General features: G+C 36.2%; 4 protein-coding genes across 6 annotated transcripts in view; 2 read left to right on the top strand and 2 right to left on the bottom strand.

Annotated features, from left to right (window-relative positions):
- Nucleotides 1-461: 461 nt before the first annotated feature.
- MED22 (Mediator complex subunit 22) lies at nt 462-1405 on the top strand. The gene is made up of 2 exons (XM_028321910.1): nt 462-612; nt 901-1405. The coding sequence occupies exons 1-2, from the start codon at nt 558-560 to the stop codon at nt 1116-1118; spliced, it is 273 nt and encodes a 90-aa protein (XP_028177711.1). The 5' UTR covers nt 462-557; the 3' UTR covers nt 1119-1405.
- On the bottom strand, nt 1052-4805 carry Ass (argininosuccinate synthase). The gene is made up of 10 exons (XM_028321907.1): nt 4649-4805; nt 4349-4454; nt 3804-3964; nt 3378-3462; nt 2976-3121; nt 2753-2874; nt 2395-2546; nt 2210-2301; nt 1977-2125; nt 1052-1604 (listed from the first exon to the last, which is right to left on the bottom strand). Exons 1-10 carry the CDS (start codon nt 4711-4713, stop codon nt 1441-1443), a joined length of 1242 nt encoding a protein of 413 aa, XP_028177708.1. The 5' UTR covers nt 4714-4805; the 3' UTR covers nt 1052-1440.
- Nucleotides 4806-6205: 1400 nt separating this feature from the next.
- Nucleotides 6206-14963, bottom strand: Rop (Syntaxin-binding protein Rop). 2 transcript variants are annotated; one of them, XM_028321890.1, is made up of 15 exons: nt 14882-14963; nt 13969-14118; nt 13610-13765; nt 12870-12973; nt 12146-12294; nt 11909-11969; nt 11672-11826; nt 11294-11448; nt 10806-10960; nt 10434-10514; nt 9918-10085; nt 7398-7487; nt 6994-7091; nt 6784-6866; nt 6206-6700 (listed from the first exon to the last, which is right to left on the bottom strand). In XM_028321890.1, the coding sequence occupies exons 1-15, from the start codon at nt 14907-14909 to the stop codon at nt 6567-6569; spliced, it is 1767 nt and encodes a 588-aa protein (XP_028177691.1). In that variant the 5' UTR covers nt 14910-14963; the 3' UTR covers nt 6206-6566. The 2 variants fall into 2 exon arrangements, with proteins under 2 accessions (XP_028177691.1, XP_028177692.1); XM_028321891.1 differs by lacking the exon at nt 12870-12973 and adding an exon at nt 12688-12791.
- Nucleotides 14964-17063: 2100 nt separating this feature from the next.
- raskol (Ras GTPase-activating protein raskol) overlaps nt 17064-20860 on the top strand; it is a 174585-nt gene continuing 170788 nt past the window's right edge. For both annotated transcript variants that reach the window (XM_028321899.1, XM_028321898.1), the window contains exons 1-2: nt 17064-17168; nt 17639-17864. In XM_028321899.1, the coding sequence (XP_028177700.1) occupies nt 17798-17864 (67 nt within the window). In that variant the 5' untranslated portion in view covers nt 17064-17168; nt 17639-17797. The remainder of the gene's footprint in view (nt 17169-17638; nt 17865-20860) is intronic.

Here is a 20860-nt window from a genome sequence, read left to right as displayed (position 1 = left end):
ACGACTCAAAATGGATAAACATGATGGAACAAAAATAATTTTATTAAAATAGTATGAATGATTACTCCCTTATTTTATTTCTAACCCCTTAATATTACCCCGTATTTGGGTGCATAGGTACTTACAAATATTTCGAATTGAATAAATGAAGAGCATTCACAATATTTCGCCAATGTATAACAAGCCTTATGGCCTTACTATTTCGTTACTACCGTTTCGTTACGTACATTTTTTTTGAGAAATACAGATATGTAAATATTTAATCAAATAGAATAATACTTAAAATATATTGTACACTTTTCATATCATTTTGTTATAACAGCTTGTAGTGCTCCAAGTAAACTGGTTTCAAAAAAATAATGATTGCAACATTATTTTTATGAAGCCAGTTTCCACTTTTTGTCTCTCATTTGATCAATTCAAGCTCAGAATGGTTCAAATAGGACTGTCAATTCTTATTATTTGTCCAGTTGTAATATATATCACAATTAAAATTTTCAGAGATCATTCGATTGGCAAAAGGAGAAAGAGGAGAGAATGAATCACAATTGAACAGGATGACACAGATTGAACAAGACACATTTGAAATGCAAGTCAGAGCTGCAAATATAGGTATTAGACTTAAAATATTTATTGACAAAAATTTACTCTCAATCTCATATTTATTGAAATAAAAATCAGTCAGTACTTTGATGCCTTCTTTAATCAGTGAGAAAAGTTTTTTCCTGGACCTTAAACTTGATCAGTCTTGTGTGATGTACTTACTATGTTATAATACTTAGAGATATTGTAATTTCTCATATGTAATTTTAATGTATTTTAAAGATATCCTACCTACTGGATGTTCAGTGTAAGCACTAATTAGGTATTTGAGATTAATTTCACTTATCTTCTTTACAGTTCGAGCTGGAGAGTCACTGATGAAATTAGTATCAGATATAAAACAATACTTGATATTAAATGACTTCCCATCAGTCAATGAAGCCATAACACAAAACTCTAAACTATTCCGCACAAAACAGCAAGAATGTGATCAAAAACTAATGTCATTGCGTGATGATATAGCAGCAGATTTGTATGATTTAGAAGATGAGTATTTCACTAGCATATATAAATAAAGAGTAATAATATATTAAATATAAGTTTTATATCCAGTGTGATCTGTACAAGTTGTTATAATATTTACCCTGATTTGTTTAACTCATATTTCTATTTTAGTTTAAAGGGCTCTGCTTGGTTTGCTATCTTAGTTACCACTATACTACTTAATATAGTTACTGGCTCTATGTAGATTATACTATACTTTGGATAACTGATTGTTTGCCCTGTAAGTAGTATGATGGATACAAGAATAAAAATAAAAGTAGTAAGTTAAGTGTTATTTACAATTTTTACTGGCCAATTTTGAGATTACATGTATGAAAAATATGTAATGTGATTTTATTGTTCTGTTTGTTTGATAAATCTGGCATATTCTTTTAATCTTAATGCATTGATGTTGATGAACCCTGTACTGTCTTCTGGTGAAAAACCTCCAGCTACATCCATGGACACCAACTCTTGATTGTACAGGCTAGTCAAACTTTTTCTTGCTATTACAGTCACTGAAATAGATTTATAATTTTATATTAATAACTTTTTGACTTGGATTAAATTTGACATAATTTTCGAAGCTCTACATCAGTGGTTCCCAAACTTATTTAGTCTACTGCCCACTTTGAGAATAAATTATTTTTTAGCGCCCCCCATTTTTGTAGTCAAGAGTCGAGCTCAGTCGATGTCTAAGAGTCCTCCTAGTAGATGACGCCTCCCAAGCCTCTACACAACATCCCGATTTTTTTTCTGAGTCTCTTACCGCGGGCCCCTTTGAGCCTGCAGCGCCCACAAGGGGGCGTTATCGCCCACTTTGGGAGAGACTGCTCTACATCATAGATCTCATTGTTAAACTTATAAACAACATAAAATAATCTAATTACCATTTCCTTTAAATAGCTGGACTGTGACAGATCCGGTCACAGAATCCTGGGATTGTAGCAAACATTTCTTTGTATAGTCTGCCTCAGGTGAAAACCAGAATCCATTGTATACAAAATCAGCCATTTTGTCTTGCAGATATTTTTTAATCCTGAAAATAACAAATATAAAATAAGGTCATGCTAGCATCTTAAACTCACTATCAATTAAAAAACAAACCTATCTAAATACGTACCTGAGCACTTCTCTGTCTAAAGCATAGGCTTCCAAGTCGACATGAGCTATGTGTAAAATTGTACCAGCTGGAGTCTCGTAAAGTCCTCTTGACTGAAAAACGACGTATTTATATTGTAAGATAAAATATTAGACTAATAAACATTGTTATGTAGGACGAAATATAACATAATAGTAAACAGGGACCTTTAGACCAAGAAAACGATTTTCAACAATGTCAATCCGCCCAATACCGTGCTGTCCACCCAATTTATTAAGTGTCTCCACAATAGCCAAGGAGTCTGTGACCAAAAGAGCCTTTTCGTGGCCACTTGGAATTCTTACTGACACTGGGAGACCTGAAATGAAACATATTTTACTTTAATGAATACTTACTGTACCTTTCCTAATCGGGAATCGAACTTTTAGATAGATGGTTTAGCGAGATGAAATTATTTTAAAGATCATTTGTAAAGAAAAACTTTTCTGCTTTTTTTGCAGTTTAAAGATAGTCATAAACATGCAAATATGCAGTTAATAAGTAACGCTTCTTAAAGACACTCACCATTTTCAAAATTAATATCAATAACGCTGGGGTAATCCTCAGTCTGTTGAAGATCGCGAGTCATTTTGTATATTCCAGGTGGAGGCGCCGCCGACGGGTCTTCCAATACACCAGATTCATAGCTAAAACAATTGCATAATTTCGTAATCGGGTAAATAGGCAGGCCAATGAAGCTCTAAAAGTATGATGTCAATTAAATGGTGGCGAGCAATATAATTCTTACCTAATATGCATTATGTTCTCATCCGTGGACCAAGGAGCTTTAGGGGTAGCCGATACTGGTATATTTTCCTTTTTAGCGTATTCTATCAAGTGACTTCTGCCTTGAAATCTCTCGAAGAATTCAGGAAGTCGCCATGGTGCTATTACCTATTCGTTTTCAATATCTTAATTTAGTACATATAAAGTGCATATTAAAGTTAGATGGATAGGTATATTCTTTATTGTAGTATGTACACAAATCTGACTATATGGAAAGATATATTATATTGAAACGGAATAAGTTATGCGGTCTTATCGCTAGGAAGCGATTCCTTCCAGTCAACCCAAGTAGGTACCTACACCTTATTAGATAGGTCGTCGTAAATGCATTTAATTATATGGCATAAATAAATAGTCGCCGTACCTTGCCTGCTGGCCACAATGAATATACGCTTAGTTCAAATCGCACTTGGTCGTTTCCTTTGCCAGTGGCGCCGTGGGAGATGTATCTGTTGAAGAGAATACCTACATTAACTAGTGTTTCGCGGTTGTAGCTAAATAGAAAGAACGCAACCACCAGATAGGTACGTTATCACCAATCATAATGCGTTCTACAAGGAACAGATTTGGTGAAAAGTGTACACGATTCATATTGCCTGTTAGTTAGTTTTGCAGGGCAATCGAATACCGCACTTAGCCTCATGATTGGGCCATTGTGCGCGTTTTGTGGTTTATTATCTTCTTACTTCAACCACCCCAGATCCCCCCAGAAAGCAAGCAGCAAGAAATATCAAGTAGGTATACCTGTTTTCAAAAAACGTTAAATCTGCATGAGGATATCGGTACATACTTGGCCCCGAGTTTTTTTGCCGCATTTACAATGCCGACCGAGATGCAAGGACGAGCCAATGAAGTTCCCAAATAATACCGGCTCTCGTAGACAAGACCCATCTGAATAGCAGGCAGCATGTAGTTCGACACGAACTCTTTACGAAGGTCTTCAACTATCACCTGTACAGGTAAATATAAATTAAATAACAATAAAGTCCTCTAGCGATTTTTTAATAACGCAGCAATAATGTTAATCAATAAAATATTATGACTGTAATCAGAAAGAAAGGCATAAAAAATAATGACTGGGCCGTTTCAAAATTATACTCCCAGTTGCCCCTTCAAAGGAGCCACCGGGGAGAACTGAGACATTTTTTTTTAAATTCCCTGTTGCTCCCAGTGGGGGCGACTGGGAATAACCGTCCTTGACTTGGTCATTATCCAGCTTTTAGATACTGCTCGACTGTTCTGCACTGCGCTGTATCATCTACATTCGTTACTTCAAAATTGTATAAATCTACTCATATTTGTATGATAAAAATAATACGTTTTCATTATACTTACATCTTTGGCTCCAATGGCCTTTGCCTTCTGTTTAGCTTTTTCAAAATCTTCATCTTGACCAATATCCGCCATGTAGCATACAACATCGTAGCCTTTTTGAATTAACCTAACAAATTACAAAGTTAATATAACTGGCCCTGTTTAAGTTTACTATGCTAATAGGTTTTTATTTTTATAAGTGAAATCAGTTATCAAATCTTTATAAGTTCAAGTTAATGCAAAAGAACTTTTTATAAGTTGATCTAAAGGAACTGTTCAGAACTATTTATTAAAAATAAGGAACCCTACAAAAAACATTACCATTTCAAAATGCAGCTGGTATCCAAACCACCAGAGTATGCAAGAATAACAAGATCTTTGCCCATATTTTTAGTTACGAACGCAGTTGCAGAGATACCGTGCAGTGAGATACTGACTCGTCTTCACTGTTTTGTTTGTATTTATGTGATAGCAGATAGCCTGCAGGTCAGGTAAATAATGTTAACTGACAATATTTATACATAAAAAAGATAACAGTCACATGATAATTACTTGGTTAACCTGTCGAAAGAAGTGAAACAATAAGTAAGATGATTAAATAGTTTAATGAAACTTTAACAGTTCAATACTGATCATTAAATGTGTTTAGACAATAATTTTATTATGTTCCCTACAATAATTGCACAAATGATTACAATACTTGTGGCAGCTTCGTGTCATTTGATTTTTTTAATACATGACCACTGGGTTTTCAGTTTTCTTCAAATAACATTAATAATAATTTAATAACGAAGCATCATATATCACAATCAGTTTGTTTACATACTCCTACCACAGGGGTTTATATTACACCACAATCCCAGTTGTTTCTTATCCAATTATTTTTTTGCGTATATTTCATTGGTGCTTATTTTCCAATTGAGGTTTTTATCGTATTATAAATAAGTACACGTGAAAGATAACATTTAACTACTTGTCAACGTTATTGGCTATATCGGCTTTAAATAAGGCGAGAACTAGCCTGTCTTCTTCCATGCTAAGGCTATTAAATATTATATTTTGATATTGGATAGAATTGTGATATATTTTGTACCGTTCAACTACAATTAAACCTACACAATAATAATACAATTATAAAATTTGTATTTACCGAGTATCGGAATGTAGACACGACTAACACTTATGTTTAACACGGTAATAGAAGAGTTAACAATTCGCAAAGATGAAAATGTCTATATTTTAAAAACACTAGCGATTTGTAAAGTCTAAATTTAGATACAAATACGATGCATAGGCGTCAAACAAACGTAGCCATTGGGGCAGTTCGACCGTGCGGCACGCGAGAGGTTACGAGTAACAATGTTAGTATTGTGACTGTTTAACTAAGCTTTGTTTAGTCAAGATCTAGCATTTGGCATTAAATATGATAGGAAGCAAAGTTACAGCTAATATAACACATAAGATAAAGGCAATCATTACAACTATACTAACAATAGTTACCTAATAAACGGATGATTCCGTTTTGTATTGAATAATTTAGTACTTAATTAGCTTCGCTAAAACGGTATTGCTCATCAGAAAATCGGTAATTTCAGTCTGATACAGAAATAAAATAGTTTTACATGTCAACTTACAGTAAATTAACATTTCTATTTCTTAAACAACTAAACATGAAAGCTAAAATCTTCAAAATCCGCTAACAATATAAATATTTTACACAATAGTAACAAAACTATTAAAACAATGACATTAAATTATTTTCAAAAAGATGTCTAAACATTAACATTGTTCTTATAATAATTATGTGTAAAATACTTGTAGTACATTATAGTAATGAAAAAAAAAAAAATTAATGGTAAAAATAATATTAATAAATAAAATATTTATAACTGCAATAACAATAATTATCTCCCTTTCACAGTTATTTAGTGATTGAAGCTATTATTATGATTCTCAATAATTCTAATTTAAATTCACACAAACTAGTTTTAATACATTTTAGACACCAGCACCCATATTACATTTAAATGTTAAGGGCCAGTACTGAGATACCGCATGCGATGGTGACCTCACAAAAGAAGACCGGTTGATATGCTGTCAAACATGATACCTAGTAGTAATGCTAATTTCGACGATGTGAGTAGATTATAATCACACGAAAGTATTTCTTTATAAATATATTTGGTTAAAGTGTGACTGCATTTTTAAGTTGCTACATGTTTCGAGAGTATCCAAATGCTTAGGCGGTGAGAGAGCTGAGGTCCGAGAGGAAAGTGTCTGGGGTGAGTATGTGGGACGAGCCGATAATCACCTCCCAGTTCTTCACCGCAGCTGTCACCTCATACGCGCAGCGGATTTCCGAAAAGCATACACCTGCGAGGAAACGTATTTGTAATCGTGTGGTTCTTTCTGTCTGTAATTACGTGCCTTAACAAAAATATTACGAATCAACTTACCGCCGACGACAAATACGATGAGACGGGGCACGTTTTTGATGGTCTGCTGTGCTTTATCTTTGTGCCAATGTCCATAGCGCACGCTGTAATAAGCGTAAATATGTATTTAAACTTACAATATTATACAATGCCCATATCTAAACGACAAAAAAAGAACCTACCTAATTAATATTTAAGTTGAAACAACTTTACTATGAAAGAATTGTATACCTGGTAGGGGCCTGGTATCCCGAGGGTTGAGTGCGCCCGGCGAGGAATGGGAAGTGTCGTTGGTCCAACTTATCTTCGATCGCGTCTTCCATGATGTCCTAAATGCATAATAAACAAATTACAGATAAATTATTTCCGATTTTATAAATAAGGTTCAAATTTTGTTCATTAAGTTATTGAGTAAGAGTCATCACATGATTTAGATAAATCTAAAAATAAAGTTAAATATTTATCATCAAATATCGTACGAGCAAACAAGAGATTCTCCAAATAAAGTTATTTATAACCATTACAATACAGAGCCCAGACACTATACCTACATAATATGAATTCTCATTTGAGATAGAGAGAAAAGTTGTGAATGTTTTTCTATATCTTCATTAATTAATGCATCGATTTTATACCTTAATAACGGGTGTCCATCGTGACATTTGGTAGGTCTGCTCAGTGATTCTCTCTTTCCTCGTCACTTGATACTGCTTCTTGCGATTGCCCTGTGGAACAATCAATTCATTTTGTTAACGACTATGATTTAGCGCCTCCAAAGTGCATGGAAATACACGCTCCATGCGCGTATACTGGGTGTTAGGTAAATGGGTATATGAGCCGACACTAGCCAACGTTAACATGGGCATATAAATGGTATGGTGAAGTCAGAAATTTGATATCATCATTTTAATTTTTTTAATTTTCATACTAAATAAATTTAATAAAATCCGATTTGTGTGAAAATTAAAACAATTAAAATGAAGATATCAATTTTCTGACTTCACCATACCATTTATATGCCCATGTTAACATGAGCTAGTGTCGGCTTATATACCCATTTACCTAACACCCTGTATAGCGGGGGGCCGAGGTGACACGCCCGCCCAGAATGGTCTGGTGCCCCCCCAGGATGTTGGGCTACCGATTTGAAGCACCGACAACACTGAAGGATTCCATGTAATTGTGACATTTATAGGAGGGCGCTACTATCAATGCTGGGTTAAAGATGACCTACACTGAGGACTTCTTGGCGGGAATCTGAAGCGCCATGTTAGCGGTTTTTGTTTTATTTCCTCAAATTCGTGTTTGGGCGACTATTAATGTGTAATAATGGTGGATTATTAACCATTAAGTGTTCGTGAACGTGCATGAGTGTGGGCGAGTGAAGCAGAACAGTGCATCGTGATTCTTCTGGTTCTCTCAAGTTGTCCATAGGAGGTCTCAGTAAAGCACCACAACTTTACTGAGACTCAAAGGGGTATCATCTATCATCCTTCATAATATCATTACTTGATCTCATTTTGTAACTTGTATCACATAAATACTTGAAAATGGCACAAATCAAGTCGACCTCGACGTGTATTGCCAACATCATCAAAAAAGAAGAAGACCTACACTGAACCGTTCCAGCTATGAGATTGACAGGAGGGCGCTACTGTCGATTCTGGGTTATAGTTCCGATTTTTGCCACGTTGGACAACACTGAAGGGTTCCATATAATAATAATTGTGACTTTTATAAGAGGGCGCTTCTATTAAATACTGGGTTATTAGCTCCGTTTGGTGTAGTGGTTTAAGACGGGTACACATTGGTGCAATGTAACATGTAATGCAACATGCAATGCAAGAATTTGACGTCCACATTGCTGCAATGTATCATGTAAAGTAACAGAATTCCCATAGTGTAGACGCCTTGCGCGCACGAACCGCGTCTACTACGCGCACGAACAGATTGTTGCAACTCTTGCGCGTAGCGACCCGAAATTTGTCGGATTTTTCCCCGAACACAAAGAGGCGCGCAGTATGCGCGGAGCGTCAGTGTGGACAGGTTGTGTGGTGTGTACGGCTAGACGCGCGCGAACATGGAACAAGACGACGTTACTGCGGCGGAGGAGGCGGTTACATTTACGTGGAGTGAAGAAAAAGTGCTTCAATTAATTGAAGTGAAGGAAATTTTGTGGAATCCACAACATGAGAATTTTTATAAAAAACATTTTAAAGAGGATGCATGGATGGAAATTGCTAATTTGATGGAAACAACACAAGAAAAATGTTGAAATTGTCCAGTTAATCTCATATCGGCCATTAGTTTTGCACCAGCTCTCTGACTATACAACTCTGTACGCCACCAACGTCGATGTCTTCTGCGTTTTATCACATGATTCACTATTAATAATGAAGCACTGACTATCATCAGAGCCCGCAATTGGTCGTCACGATCCATTCCTTTGCGTGTTCTTTTGCAGACTGAGCGATCCGTTCGCGCGCATCTCGGAAACAGATGTGAGTAGGTACATGCGCGGTTCGTGCGCACATTGTGCGCGCCCCGCGTCTACACTGATGCAATGCTCGTTTCGTGTTGCATTGCATGTTGCGTTGCAGCAGTCTGTACCCGCCTTTAGATTCAGAACGGACTACAAGCCGAGAGGTCCCGGGTTCGATTCCCGGCCGGGCAGAAGTTGTAATGATGAATTTTATTTTCTGTCTGGGTGTTACTATGTTTATAATGACTGTATGTTATTTAAAAAAAAAGTACACATATACCTAGATAGGTAGAATATCCGTTGCTAGCGCCCATAATACAAGCATATTAATTGCCTACTTTGAGGCTAGATGGCGCTGTGTGAAATTGTCCAAGATATTTATTATTATTTTTGCCACTATAGCCGTATAGATAACGATTTTGAAACGTCTAAAGCCCGGTCTCTGAGTACGTAGAATTTTGTCCAATGACCCCAATCTACCCATCTTTACCGCTCGCGCGTAATTATATTGTTGTCGCGACTGTGCGACTGGGGCGCCCGCAGTGAGTGTGTGAGCGCGACAGCAACTTAATTACGCGCGAGCGATAAGGATGGGTAGCTTGGGGTCATAGGACAAAATTCTACATGCTCAGAGACCGGGCATTAGACGTTTCAAAATAATTTGATTACGTACGTCGACGACGACGTTGTGCCCGAGGTTGGCGAGGTTGAGCAGCGCCTGCTTGTCGGAGGGCTCGAGCTGCGCGTGCGTCACCAGCTTGTTGAGGTTCTCCTCCGAGATGCCGTTCTTGGACATGATGTACAGCGCGATGATGCGCATCTTGTTGAAGTTCACCACAGACTGGGGAAATGTACATTGATAAGTCAGTTGAATCCAAAATTACAACCCGATCGAGTTAACTGCGCACCCGGCAGCTGTGACGTCACAACGACGCTCCGAGCAAACGCGACGAAGAATCGCATTCCAGCGAGGTGCGCAGTTAACTCGATCGGGTTGTAAGTAAGTTGTCAAGGGTCATCATTATTGTGGTTTTCTAAAGATTCGGCCAAACCAACGCGATCAGCCGGCGTGCAGCGATGGCGACCAGACTTAAATGCATTGATCGCCATCGCTGCACGCCGGCTGATCGCGTGTGATCGCGTTGGTTTGGCCGAACCTTTACAAAGTATTTAAAAAGACATTAATTACCTGATCTAGCAGAACTGGCACAATGCTCCTCATGTGGTCTTTGATTTTCTCACCTTCAGCATCAGTACCCATAGCCAAATCCTAAAAAGAAAACTCAATTAATTAATTAAGATTATGTAAAGTTGTTTCGATAAACTCATCCCTTATAAGGCGATTATAACACTGCACCGCGCTCCGCCGCGGTACGCCGGACGACAGATTTAATCATTATATGCAAGTACCTCAGTTTGTATAGAAAACACGCGCGGCACAACACACTGACAACGCGTTTGCGCGCGGGATTCGTTATATGTCGCCAAGCGGACCGCGATGCAGTGTGATAATCGCCTAAGGGTGGTTTATTGTGTTCTAAAATGCCTTTTAAATGCCTACCTGTTCGACTTTGCAGAGCTTGTCGACGTAGCCCTGGTAGGCCTTCATACAGTCCTCGGCGAGGCGCAGGTGCGTGGCGTACTTGGACAGCTCCTTCTGGTACTGCGGCATTTTCTTGATCATTTGCGACAAGTCGCGCATGGATTGCTTGTCACCTGACAATCAGAAAGAGCCATTATAATTAAAAGTTAAGGGATAACATTATTTAGCAGTAAGTTTAAGGTAAGGGTTTTTGATTGTGTCAATGTATGAATGTATACTCAAATTACCATTTTCATTACTATTTCATTGATCAACTTTTCTTTATCGCACGTGTTTTCCCGTTTCAAAACAGACTATCCTATGTTTTTCTCTGGTTTAAAACTATTTCTGTAACAACTTTTCCATCTAATATGGTTCAGTAGTTTGTGAAAAGGTAAAAGAGAGACAGAGTTTGGCATTTATAATATTGATATGGATTGTATTGAAGTACAGATTGTAATTCTTACCTCCACCCATGCGTTTGGACTCCGTGAACTTCTTCAGGTTCTTGGTGACGGAGGTGGAGACGACGGCGATGTGCTGGTGGCGGAGCTCCACCCACAGCTCGTCGTTTTCGTCCAGGAGCACCTCCTTCAGTGCCCCTCCCTGAGAGGCGTCATATCTAGAAAAATAATATAGAGTAATTAGAGGATAAGAAGCTTTGTTACTTGGCTGTTAAGGGCTATTTTCGCTCCAATTGCTTGCGTAATGATAAGTTTTTTTAAATGAATATTGTTAATAAATCAGATATTAACGAATTCCGTGAAAGCATAATACAGACAAAAAATACTTGATTAATGTATGTTCCGTAATAGTAAAGATTTACAAGAAATGTATGTACTAACTTGTAGACATCATTTTCGATGGGCAGCAGATCGTAAGCCATAGCTTGGAGTGTGAGTTCGTGCAGCAACGGCGACACGCAGTCGAAGCCGCGATCCAGCACTAGAAGTTGCGAGCGAGCCTTCTCAGGTCCCTCACCCATTGTAGGTTCGTCAGCCTGCGAAACATGACTTGTTAAAATTTCAGTTCCATTCGCTATAAAATTCCTATTGTGATTGTGACGAATACAAAGACATTACCTTGTAGGCATCGAGTTTTTGTTGAATAAGTTGCGCCAGCTCAACGTTACGCTCCCAATCGCTGAAAATAAAAAGCATTTTATACTATAGTTTACATAACTTAAAAATACAACGAACACTAGTTTATGATGAAGTCAGGGCCTTCAGTGATTGACTGCGTTAATAAATATTGATACAAGTAATTCATAAGTAATGGTTGTAAACCATTTTAATGGCAATAAACAGTGTGTGTATCACCTTCGGTAGCGCACGGAGGGATATTCGCCGAGCGTGGCGCAAAGCGTGGCGATCTGTTCGGCGATACGCTCCATGTTGGCGTTGCGAGTCTGCGCCAACGCCGGGTTGTACATGCACTGGAAAGTCTCCGGCGAGTCCAGGGAGAACACCTGAGAATATCATATAATATTATCACTCAACTTTCATTTCTTATAAAAAAATTATTACAGACAATAACTGGCAACTGCTCACTTAGAGTAGGCGCACACTGTTGATTTTTCGTCGGCCGATAGTTTAGTCGGGCAGTTGATCAGTATAGGCATGTATGGGAGTGCGCACAGTAAGCCGATTCGATTTGGCCGATTCTTCATAGAAATTAAAATCGGGCACAACTATCGGCCAACTAAAAATCAACGGTGTGCGCCTACTCTTAGAAAACTTCTTGGGACCAAAATTGAAAATCTTTTCATTTTCACAAAGAATGATTTGATAGTTATCAACCAATTTTATGATTTCAACACTTATCCAACAATATTTCAATATAATATAATCATGTCATTTACCTGGCTCTCATATGGTAAAAAGGCAATGTTAATCTCCTTCAAAGTTTTTATTTTCCTTGCTGCTGAAGACTTGCACAACTCATTGAACAATTCCTCAGGGCAAACTAATGCAGCATGCAAAAAGACGTTCTCAATAAGTTCAAACAGTGATGTATAATTATTACAGACAATGTGAAACAAACCTGCTGCTCATATGGTATGAAAGCTATGTTGATTTCCTTAAGGGTTTTGATGTATTTCGATACTTTACTACGCGACAAGTCTTCAAAAAGATTATCTGGACAAGCTGTAAAATGAAAATAAAATGCAAATAAAAAAATGTAAGCATACATAACAAAAAGACGCAAATAAGATGTAAGCATTCTAATATTTTTAATGTTAAAAAATAACGTAAAGATGAGTCTGGTTTTTGATTTGAGATCAAATAGAACTTTTTATTCAGAAATGAAATGAAATTAATCTCACCCATTAGTATGTAATACATATTATTATTACTAGCAGCTCATAAGAAATGTAGACTGGCATAATAGTTGAAATGTTTAGCTTTTATTTTTCTACATGCATATTTGAAAGGTCAGTTTTACATTATAGGTACATTAATTAAGTATATGGACTGAGGTGGATTTTTAATTAATCACAGCTAGCAGTTTTGAAATATAGCATTGTGTATTTCAAATGATAACAACTCTGATAACTGGAAAACAGGCTATAAACAGTTTTAGATTAAAACTTTTTTCCTCACCAGATAAAATAAACATTAAAAAGAACCAATAAAACATAAACAAAGGGATACAATATCCATGTTAAATTAATCTATTTGCTTGATAAAAGAGTAATATGAGCTTTGAAAGACTGATAGACTTTAACATGAAGTAAGCTTGGCTTGTGTTAAACTTTTTTCTAACCAACACTTATTACCTACCTTCAGTAAAGAAGACATGTGCAGCCTTGTACATGATGCGATTGCCCACAGAGAAATCATTGATGAGTGCATGAACTGATTTCTCCGAAGGTGTAATAAGGTATATGCCATCCATGGTGCATAATGGCTCCCTCTTCTTGTGGATGTCCTCCACCACTGTGAAGTAAAGAAATGGTTCTATTGTAATGACAAAGTTCTTACTTGGATTTTTTATTGTTACAATAATTTGTGGCATGGTATATTTATTTTTTATAGTATTTTATTTTGAGTGCTAGTGTCACTATGCTAGTAAGTTTTCTTTCAAGAGTCTAGTAAACCAAGTAAGGCAAATATTTTAAAGTAATTAAATAACAACTTACAAGTTATGCCTTCTGCTGAGATGTCGTGCATCTTGCAGCATGCTGACACCATCCTCATGGACAGTTGGTCGACAATAAGAATTCTCCATTCTATACGCTGGGATTCCTTGCCTTTGGGTCCGCGATAGCGGATAACTTCATTCATAATCTCTGTTAGAGAAAAACATTAAATATTTATTATTCAAAATGTTTCAAATCTCTTAGGTATGCAGTTGTACATCAGAGTTCAAACAGTTCATCTAAAACATAATAGGCATAAGGCTGTGTGATAGAAGTAAAAAGTAGTAGGTGTCCTAAGAAAATTAACATGATCAAAAATGTTTACTGTAATGTTTTATAGTCAGAATCATTCATTCTTTTGTATCGTTGTAGTAGGTATGACGTACATTCGCCCTGCCTCCCCATCCCACTAACACAGATGACATAAGAAAATCAATAAACATCACCAGTCCTCATTAAGGCGAAATAGTAATAAACTGGTAGATATCAGTAAATCTGAACAGGATGTTATCTAGGTATTTTAGTAAATAGCACAGTAATTATAGAAATCTTGACATCTTGGGGCAATAAACATGAATGTTTACAAAAATTGATTCAGTTTCAAAGACATTTCCTAGAAAAAAGATTCATATAATGCTAGAATTCATCTGTAACTTTTAGCTGAGAATATAATGTAATTAATATTGAGTATCGGAAAGCAAAAAGTGCAAAAAGGGACAATTATTTGTAAAACAGTAAAACAAAGATAATAATTAGTCATCGATGGGATCGTTCGATAAGAAAGATTTGTTTCAAGAAAAACATGTGTCTGCCGTTTTGAATTCATTATTTAGCTTTTGTCCAATATTATCTACTATCTTTTATCACTCGAAAATGATTATTTTATTGCGAAAAAACAATTTATTTTACTCACTTTGCCCGACAAGTGCTTTGAGAGCCATCTTGAACCGTAAACTAAAGAATTTTCAGACGTCAAACTCGAAAGGTTGACTTGGTGGTGCTGTGTGTGCCTTTTAGTATTTTTATATTATTTACTATTTTATCAATTGAATACACAGTTAATTATAATTCTACGACGAATAATAACGCTAGTTAAATCATTTTTAAATTTAAATCTTATAAAACTGCATTAAAAAAAAGTAAATAACACCATTATAAAAATACACAGCGTAATTTAAATTTTGTCTATGGTGAAGCGGGAAATTTGACTGACTCGTGCCAGTGATTGTTTTGTTCAAAACTTTATAAAAATGAATTGCAAGTAGGTAAAATATGGGTAAAACATTTTATTAGAGAAAAGTATCTCTAACCAAATAATTAAGATTATTTTACAAAGCTTTTGTAAGGTGTTAATTTTAAAAATAATTGTAAACCAAGTTGTGAGATTGCGCGCGCATTCGATTAAATGAATGATAAGGAGGCGGGTCGATATGGTACGACAGAGAGGACCAGCATATTGCCGTTTCTTTTCACATCAGTCATACCATGAAGCTAAAGATAAAAATGGAGGCCAGACTTAGAATACCTACTTGAAGCACAACCTATGTATCACTATCTCGCTCTCTGTGGGCAGGCTCTCTCTTTCTAAGTAGGGTAACCTTTTATTTATTTTTCTCAGGACGACAAAGACTGATTTACGTTTAAACAGTGTGTCTTGATAAAGTGCACTTAAATGATTATGAAAAAAGGTTTTCGATGTTTTTGTTTTAAGATGAATTACAACATTAAGAAAGTGTAAAGGCATCGAAAACTGTGGATATTTGATAGAAAACAGATTTTAATTTGGCAGTTGACAGACGGATTTGGATATGGATTGATTACAGTAAACGGCCGTAGAAAACATTATGCAAAATTAGATAAGTAAGGTCCCACAGAAAGTCCCAGATATATCCTCAATATGGTCATACTACTTCAAAATATCTTATAGAAACAAAAATTTTAAATTTGCTCAAAGTCAATGAAACTCAATGTAAAATCTTCTTTTTCTTGACATATGTAACATTTAATAATAAGTTTAAATACTGGTAAAACGTTTTAGGAAGTAATTACTGTGAAAATACAAAGAAATATGTTAACAATGATCCACTGTCAGAAATCACGAAATAAACACTTACGCGTGGAATTTTATATCACTTCCAGGACAACACGAACTACCGCAACCACGCACTATACAATTTTGCACCATTTCTTCAGACAAAACAATGATAAGGTCCCTTGAAAAATCTCAAACGAAATCAACTGCATAGTAAACAACCGCCATGATGGGCCGGATTCGGCCGATGTTGCCACATTACCGATACCTCAGAAATTGGGATTTCTTATAGAAACAAAAATTTTAAATTTGCTCAAAGTCAATAGCTCAAGCTCAATCAATAGAAATAATATTTCTTTGTATTTTCACAGTAATTACTTCCTAAAACGTTTTACCAGTATTTAAACTTATTATTAAATGTTACATATGTCAAGAAAAAGAAGATTTTACATTGAGTTTCATTGACTTTGAGCAAATTTAAATTTTTTGTATTTCGTGAAATCACGAAATAAACACTTACGCGTGGAATTTTATATCACTTCCAGGACAACACGAACTACCGCAACCACGCACTATACAATTTTGCACCATTTCTTCAGACAAAACAATGATAAGGTCCCTTGAAAAATCTCAAACGAAATCAACTGCATAGTAAACAACCGCCATGATGGGCCGGATTCGGTCGATGTTGCCACATTACCGATACCTCAGAAATTGGGATTGTAATTCCCTGATTCGCCAACACATTAAGCCTAAATGGCCGACAATTTTGTGATTTTTTATTTAACTAGGTAATCTAAGTTTCAAATATTAATTATTTATTTATTTAACTTCTTATTTGGTTAGTGAATTGGCTATTTCGAAGAATTTACAAGGAGATTTAAATAAGAAGATAGCAATACTACAGTTCACACTAAAAAGAGAGGTAGGGCCACAGAGAGCGAGATAGATATAAGTAGGTATTTGACTCAAGTTTTGTTCCCAACTTTGCCCTCCATTTTTATCTGTAGCTTCATGAGTCATACGAATGGTCAATGTGATAAATAGAATAGAACGGCAGTCAGTTTTTTGTACGCCAGTGTCTGATATGGATGTGCTAAACGTTTGGTGAATTTATCGGAAATATTACGTGCGTGTGTTAAATGACTGAATCAACTTAAGTATTTAGGTATGTCAATAAATAGTATTAAAACACTGTGACAATTTTTAAACATATAAAAATAGTTTGTAACGCACGTAAATAATTTATTAAATTAATTATAAGTGTTTAAAGTTTTGATCCGACATAACGATATTTAGTCTTAACTACCTTCAAACGTATATTTTATTTATGAATTTATAAATTAAATATTTTATTATTTAAAATTCTATATTAAAGTGAAGTTATAAGTTAATGTAAGTAATAAATAAACTTAAAAATAGTTTTCATAACTTTTCAGTAAGTGTTGTATCTTATTTGGATTTGATTGATAGGAGTGAGTCGATTTCAAATTCTTTTGGTATTTTTTTCAACAAGTTTCAAGTCGGGTTACAAAAGCGTTCTAAAACGTGCAGTAAACAGTTCTTGTCTTGTCAGACTTATTCTTATTGTATCGACGCTATTTTCAATGATTAACATAGTTGTCTTTTTATTGGCAGCTGGTGAAAGTGAGGTGCGGCTATCGAGAAGCGCGTCGCACCGGCTATTTACTGCTGCGCTCGCGCTGGTGTACCTTCGGTAGTGAAATGTTCAGTGGCAATGTGCATCGTTGACTCGATACTTTTAAAGTGCTAATTGGTCTTTTGTGATCGTGTACAATGAGGTGCGACGACGCGGTGGTCATTCCCTACCCTTGCCGAGCTGAGGGCTGGCTTGATAGATGCGGTACGTTTTTATTATTCCTACTTAAGTACTTCATTAACAATTTTGCATGAAGCCGTGAACATCACACACTTACCTACATGTGTTTAAACGTGCATTTGCTATTTTTACCGTTCCATTGCCGAGTTATTTGGAGCGTTTACGTAAGTGCTCAATCGGTGACATGACATGGCTTTATGCAAGCATCGAAAGGTTAAATTCTTTGATGAGTAGGTAATGAATTTGCCAAGCCTTTTAGCGGTATAATTCAGTGAAGCTTAATTTCTCAAATTCCGTTATTTAGTGTTCTTGAAAAACAATTAGTGTTAAACTAATTTGACGCTTCCGTGAATTTATAGAGCATCCAGTTTCAGATTGACTAATGGAGCCTGAAACTAATCACTTCTATTGAAGCCAATAAATCAAGATACGTACACTAGCGAATTCCTTGAATGAAATTTTTAATGAAGAATTTTTAAACAATCTGCGCTTTGTTGAGTGATCAAGATGAAGTACTTTAATTTTGAGTTGTGGTAATGTATTTATAACATTTAGGGCTGATTTTTCAATCGTCAGATATCTTTTAACTGCAGAATAAACTTGTCATGTTGACATATTTCCCATACTGAAACTGTCAATGTGTCAAACTTATTCTTCAGTTAAAAGTTATCCGACGATTGAAAAATCAGCCCTAAATAAATTTAACAGTCGAAAAGATCATGTTGACAATTCGTATCATAATGTTTATTTATGGTTATTGACGTAAGTAGTAAAAATAAATGTTTGTTGTAGATTATTATAACAATACACTTGAGAATATCATTGTATCCGCTAAAAAGGAAGCTTTCATAATGTATTAAATTACTTCCAAAAAAGGACGCTATAATTTTTGAGAAATAAACAAACATTTAAAAGAGACTTTATACAGGTGTCTGATTCTAAGTACTTACCTTAGGTACTTTTTGAAGACGATACATTAAATACCGCGTAGTGCCAAGTTTAACTGCAACCGTTGACTACGGAAATACCCACCCACTATTTTATCAATACATACATACCCTACAAAGTTAGCATCTTTTGGAGAGGATATTCTTTCAATCTTTTAATTCCCATAGTTGCTCATGTTACCTATACTTGACTTACTTGACTTATGGTCCTATGTCCCCTAGATGGGGCAGAGGGCGTCCACAACAGTCCTTCGAGTTCGGTCTTGAGCTATGTGTTTGATCTCGCTCCAAGTCTTGCCGATCTTCTTCGCCTCGTCTGCCACAGTGCGCCGCCAAGTTTGCTTGAGGCGACCACGTTTGCGTTTTCCTTGGGGGTTCCAATCCAGAGCCTGCTTGGGGATGTGATCGGGATCCCTTCGGAGAGTGTGGCCAATCCAGTTCCACTTGCGGCGCTTGATCTGCTGGTCGATCGGAATTTCGTGGCAGCGTTCCAATAGCTCGACGTTGGAGATTTTCTCAGGCCAGTAAATGCCGAGAATTCGGCGAAGGCAGCGGTTGACGAAGACCTGCAGCTGGTGCGAGATGACCTTGGTGACCTTCCACGTTTCACACCCATAGTTACCTATAGTATAATAGTTATAATGTACTGTTCAGACAAATTTCTCTGTGTTGATTGTTCTACGAATTGGGTTTGATTTGTGACCGAGATGGCGTGATTAAGTCCAATTGTAGGCTTGCACAACTGTGGCCCAAGAGTCAAGACCATCTGAGTCTGTCGCCTCGGTTCAACAAATACGCGTAAATATTGACGCCAGTTAACACTAATTGTTTAACTCCTAAATTGACCAGAATGGACACGTGCATCATGTCTTAGTCATAAGTTCCTCTAATGAACATAAACTAAATAAAACGATGCATTGTTTGACTCACATAATTAATTGTTTGTTGTCGACGCATTAAAAAGTGTAAAAGAGATACCGTGTGCCCAATTTTTATAATTAACTAGATCGACTGTTGAAGTTCCGGATAAGTAAATCAGCAAGTGAAGAAATGTAGAAACAAGTGACTGGTTGAGTGCCGGACAAAAAATAAATCAGTAACTTATTGCACAGTTAATAATAACTAATTAGTTTTTTCTAGATCTTACGACCAACGAGTAAAGTTTCCCATTTTAATGTAAGTAGAGCATCCTGCAGGGAAATGTAGAGTCAGGTTTATTTAATTGGGTTTTTTAAAACTAATTTTCACATAAAGAGAACCTAATACGTAAGATTCAAAGTAGGTTAGGTAGGTGCTTGTGCTTGTCAGAATTAATATTTGTATCCATGTTGCTATTAATGTGACCGATTTAATAATACAATAGACATGTTCGTTATTCGTCAAGAGAGCAGGTCATTTGCGTATGCCCTACTTGAAGTGAAAATTATACGGTGTTGTGGTTTTCTATCGGGTTTCGGTCTACCAGGTTGGATCCAAGCGAACGCTTTCTAGTTTCTAAATAAACTTCAGAGTAATAAAATGATGTTATCTGAATCAAAGAAAATTATCTATTACGTACAAACAAATTGTAACACAGGTGAAGAAAACTATGTTACCGGAACATCAGAAAACTATGTCTTTATTATTATGTTCATTCCAGGATTGCGCCAAAAACAGATCTTTTTAATATTTTTCTATTCACATGTACGGACGAATCGATTGTTTACAACTTAGGCTTAAATAATTGTGTGGATGCAAGCGGCGCAGGACCGGTCTTTGTGGAAATCCTTGGGGGAGGCCTTTGTCCAGCAGAGGACGTCTTTCGGCTGAAACGAACGAACGAACGTTTCATTTCATTTTCATTTTCATTTAATTTCACAAATTAATTACACCGTAACGATTTAATAGGGCTCGTAATGTGACGACATAAATAAAAATACATTACGGCCTAATGAATATTTAGCGATGCGCTGATATTCGTAGAATGTTTAGCCATGTGGATCATTATTGCAATCATTCTATGCTCTTTAGAAATCATAACTGTTACTGTCAATGTTACCACCTACGATTCATTGCATCAGATAATTTTTTAGT

The sequence above is a fragment of the Ostrinia furnacalis genome, unplaced genomic scaffold (assembly GCF_004193835.3).
Source record: "Ostrinia furnacalis isolate ACB-3 unplaced genomic scaffold, ASM419383v2 OfSCF7584, whole genome shotgun sequence".
In the NCBI taxonomy this organism is placed as follows: Eukaryota; Metazoa; Arthropoda; class Insecta; order Lepidoptera; family Crambidae; genus Ostrinia; species Ostrinia furnacalis.
The sequence above is the reverse complement of the archived record's forward strand: the minus strand, read 5'-3'. Positions and strand labels throughout refer to the sequence as shown.

Coding starts and splice junctions, on each gene's coding strand:
- MED22 (XM_028321910.1), top strand. CDS start 558: ATGACACAGATTGAACAAGACACATTTGAAATGCAAGTCAGAGCTGCA. Junction 613..900: donor AGTCAGAGCTGCAAATATAG/GTATTAGACTTA, acceptor TCTTCTTTACAG/TTCGAGCTGGAGAGTCACTG.
- Rop (XM_028321890.1), bottom strand. CDS start 14,909: ATGGCTCTCAAAGCACTTGTCGGGCAAA. Junction 10,086..10,433: donor TGCCAGTTCTGCTAGATCAG/GTAATTAATGTC, acceptor ACATTTCCCCAG/TCTGTGGTGAACTTCAACAA. Junction 6,867..6,993: donor GGATACCAGGCCCCTACCAG/GTATACAATTCT, acceptor CGCTTATTACAG/CGTGCGCTATGGACATTGGC.
- Ass (XM_028321907.1), bottom strand. CDS start 4,713: ATGGGCAAAGATCTTGTTATTCTTGCATACTCTGGTGGTTTGGATACC. Junction 3,463..3,803: donor GCAAAAAAACTCGGGGCCAA/GTATGTACCGAT, acceptor TCTCTTCAACAG/ATACATCTCCCACGGCGCCA. Junction 2,302..2,394: donor ATCGTTTTCTTGGTCTAAAG/GTCCCTGTTTAC, acceptor GTCGTTTTTCAG/TCAAGAGGACTTTACGAGAC.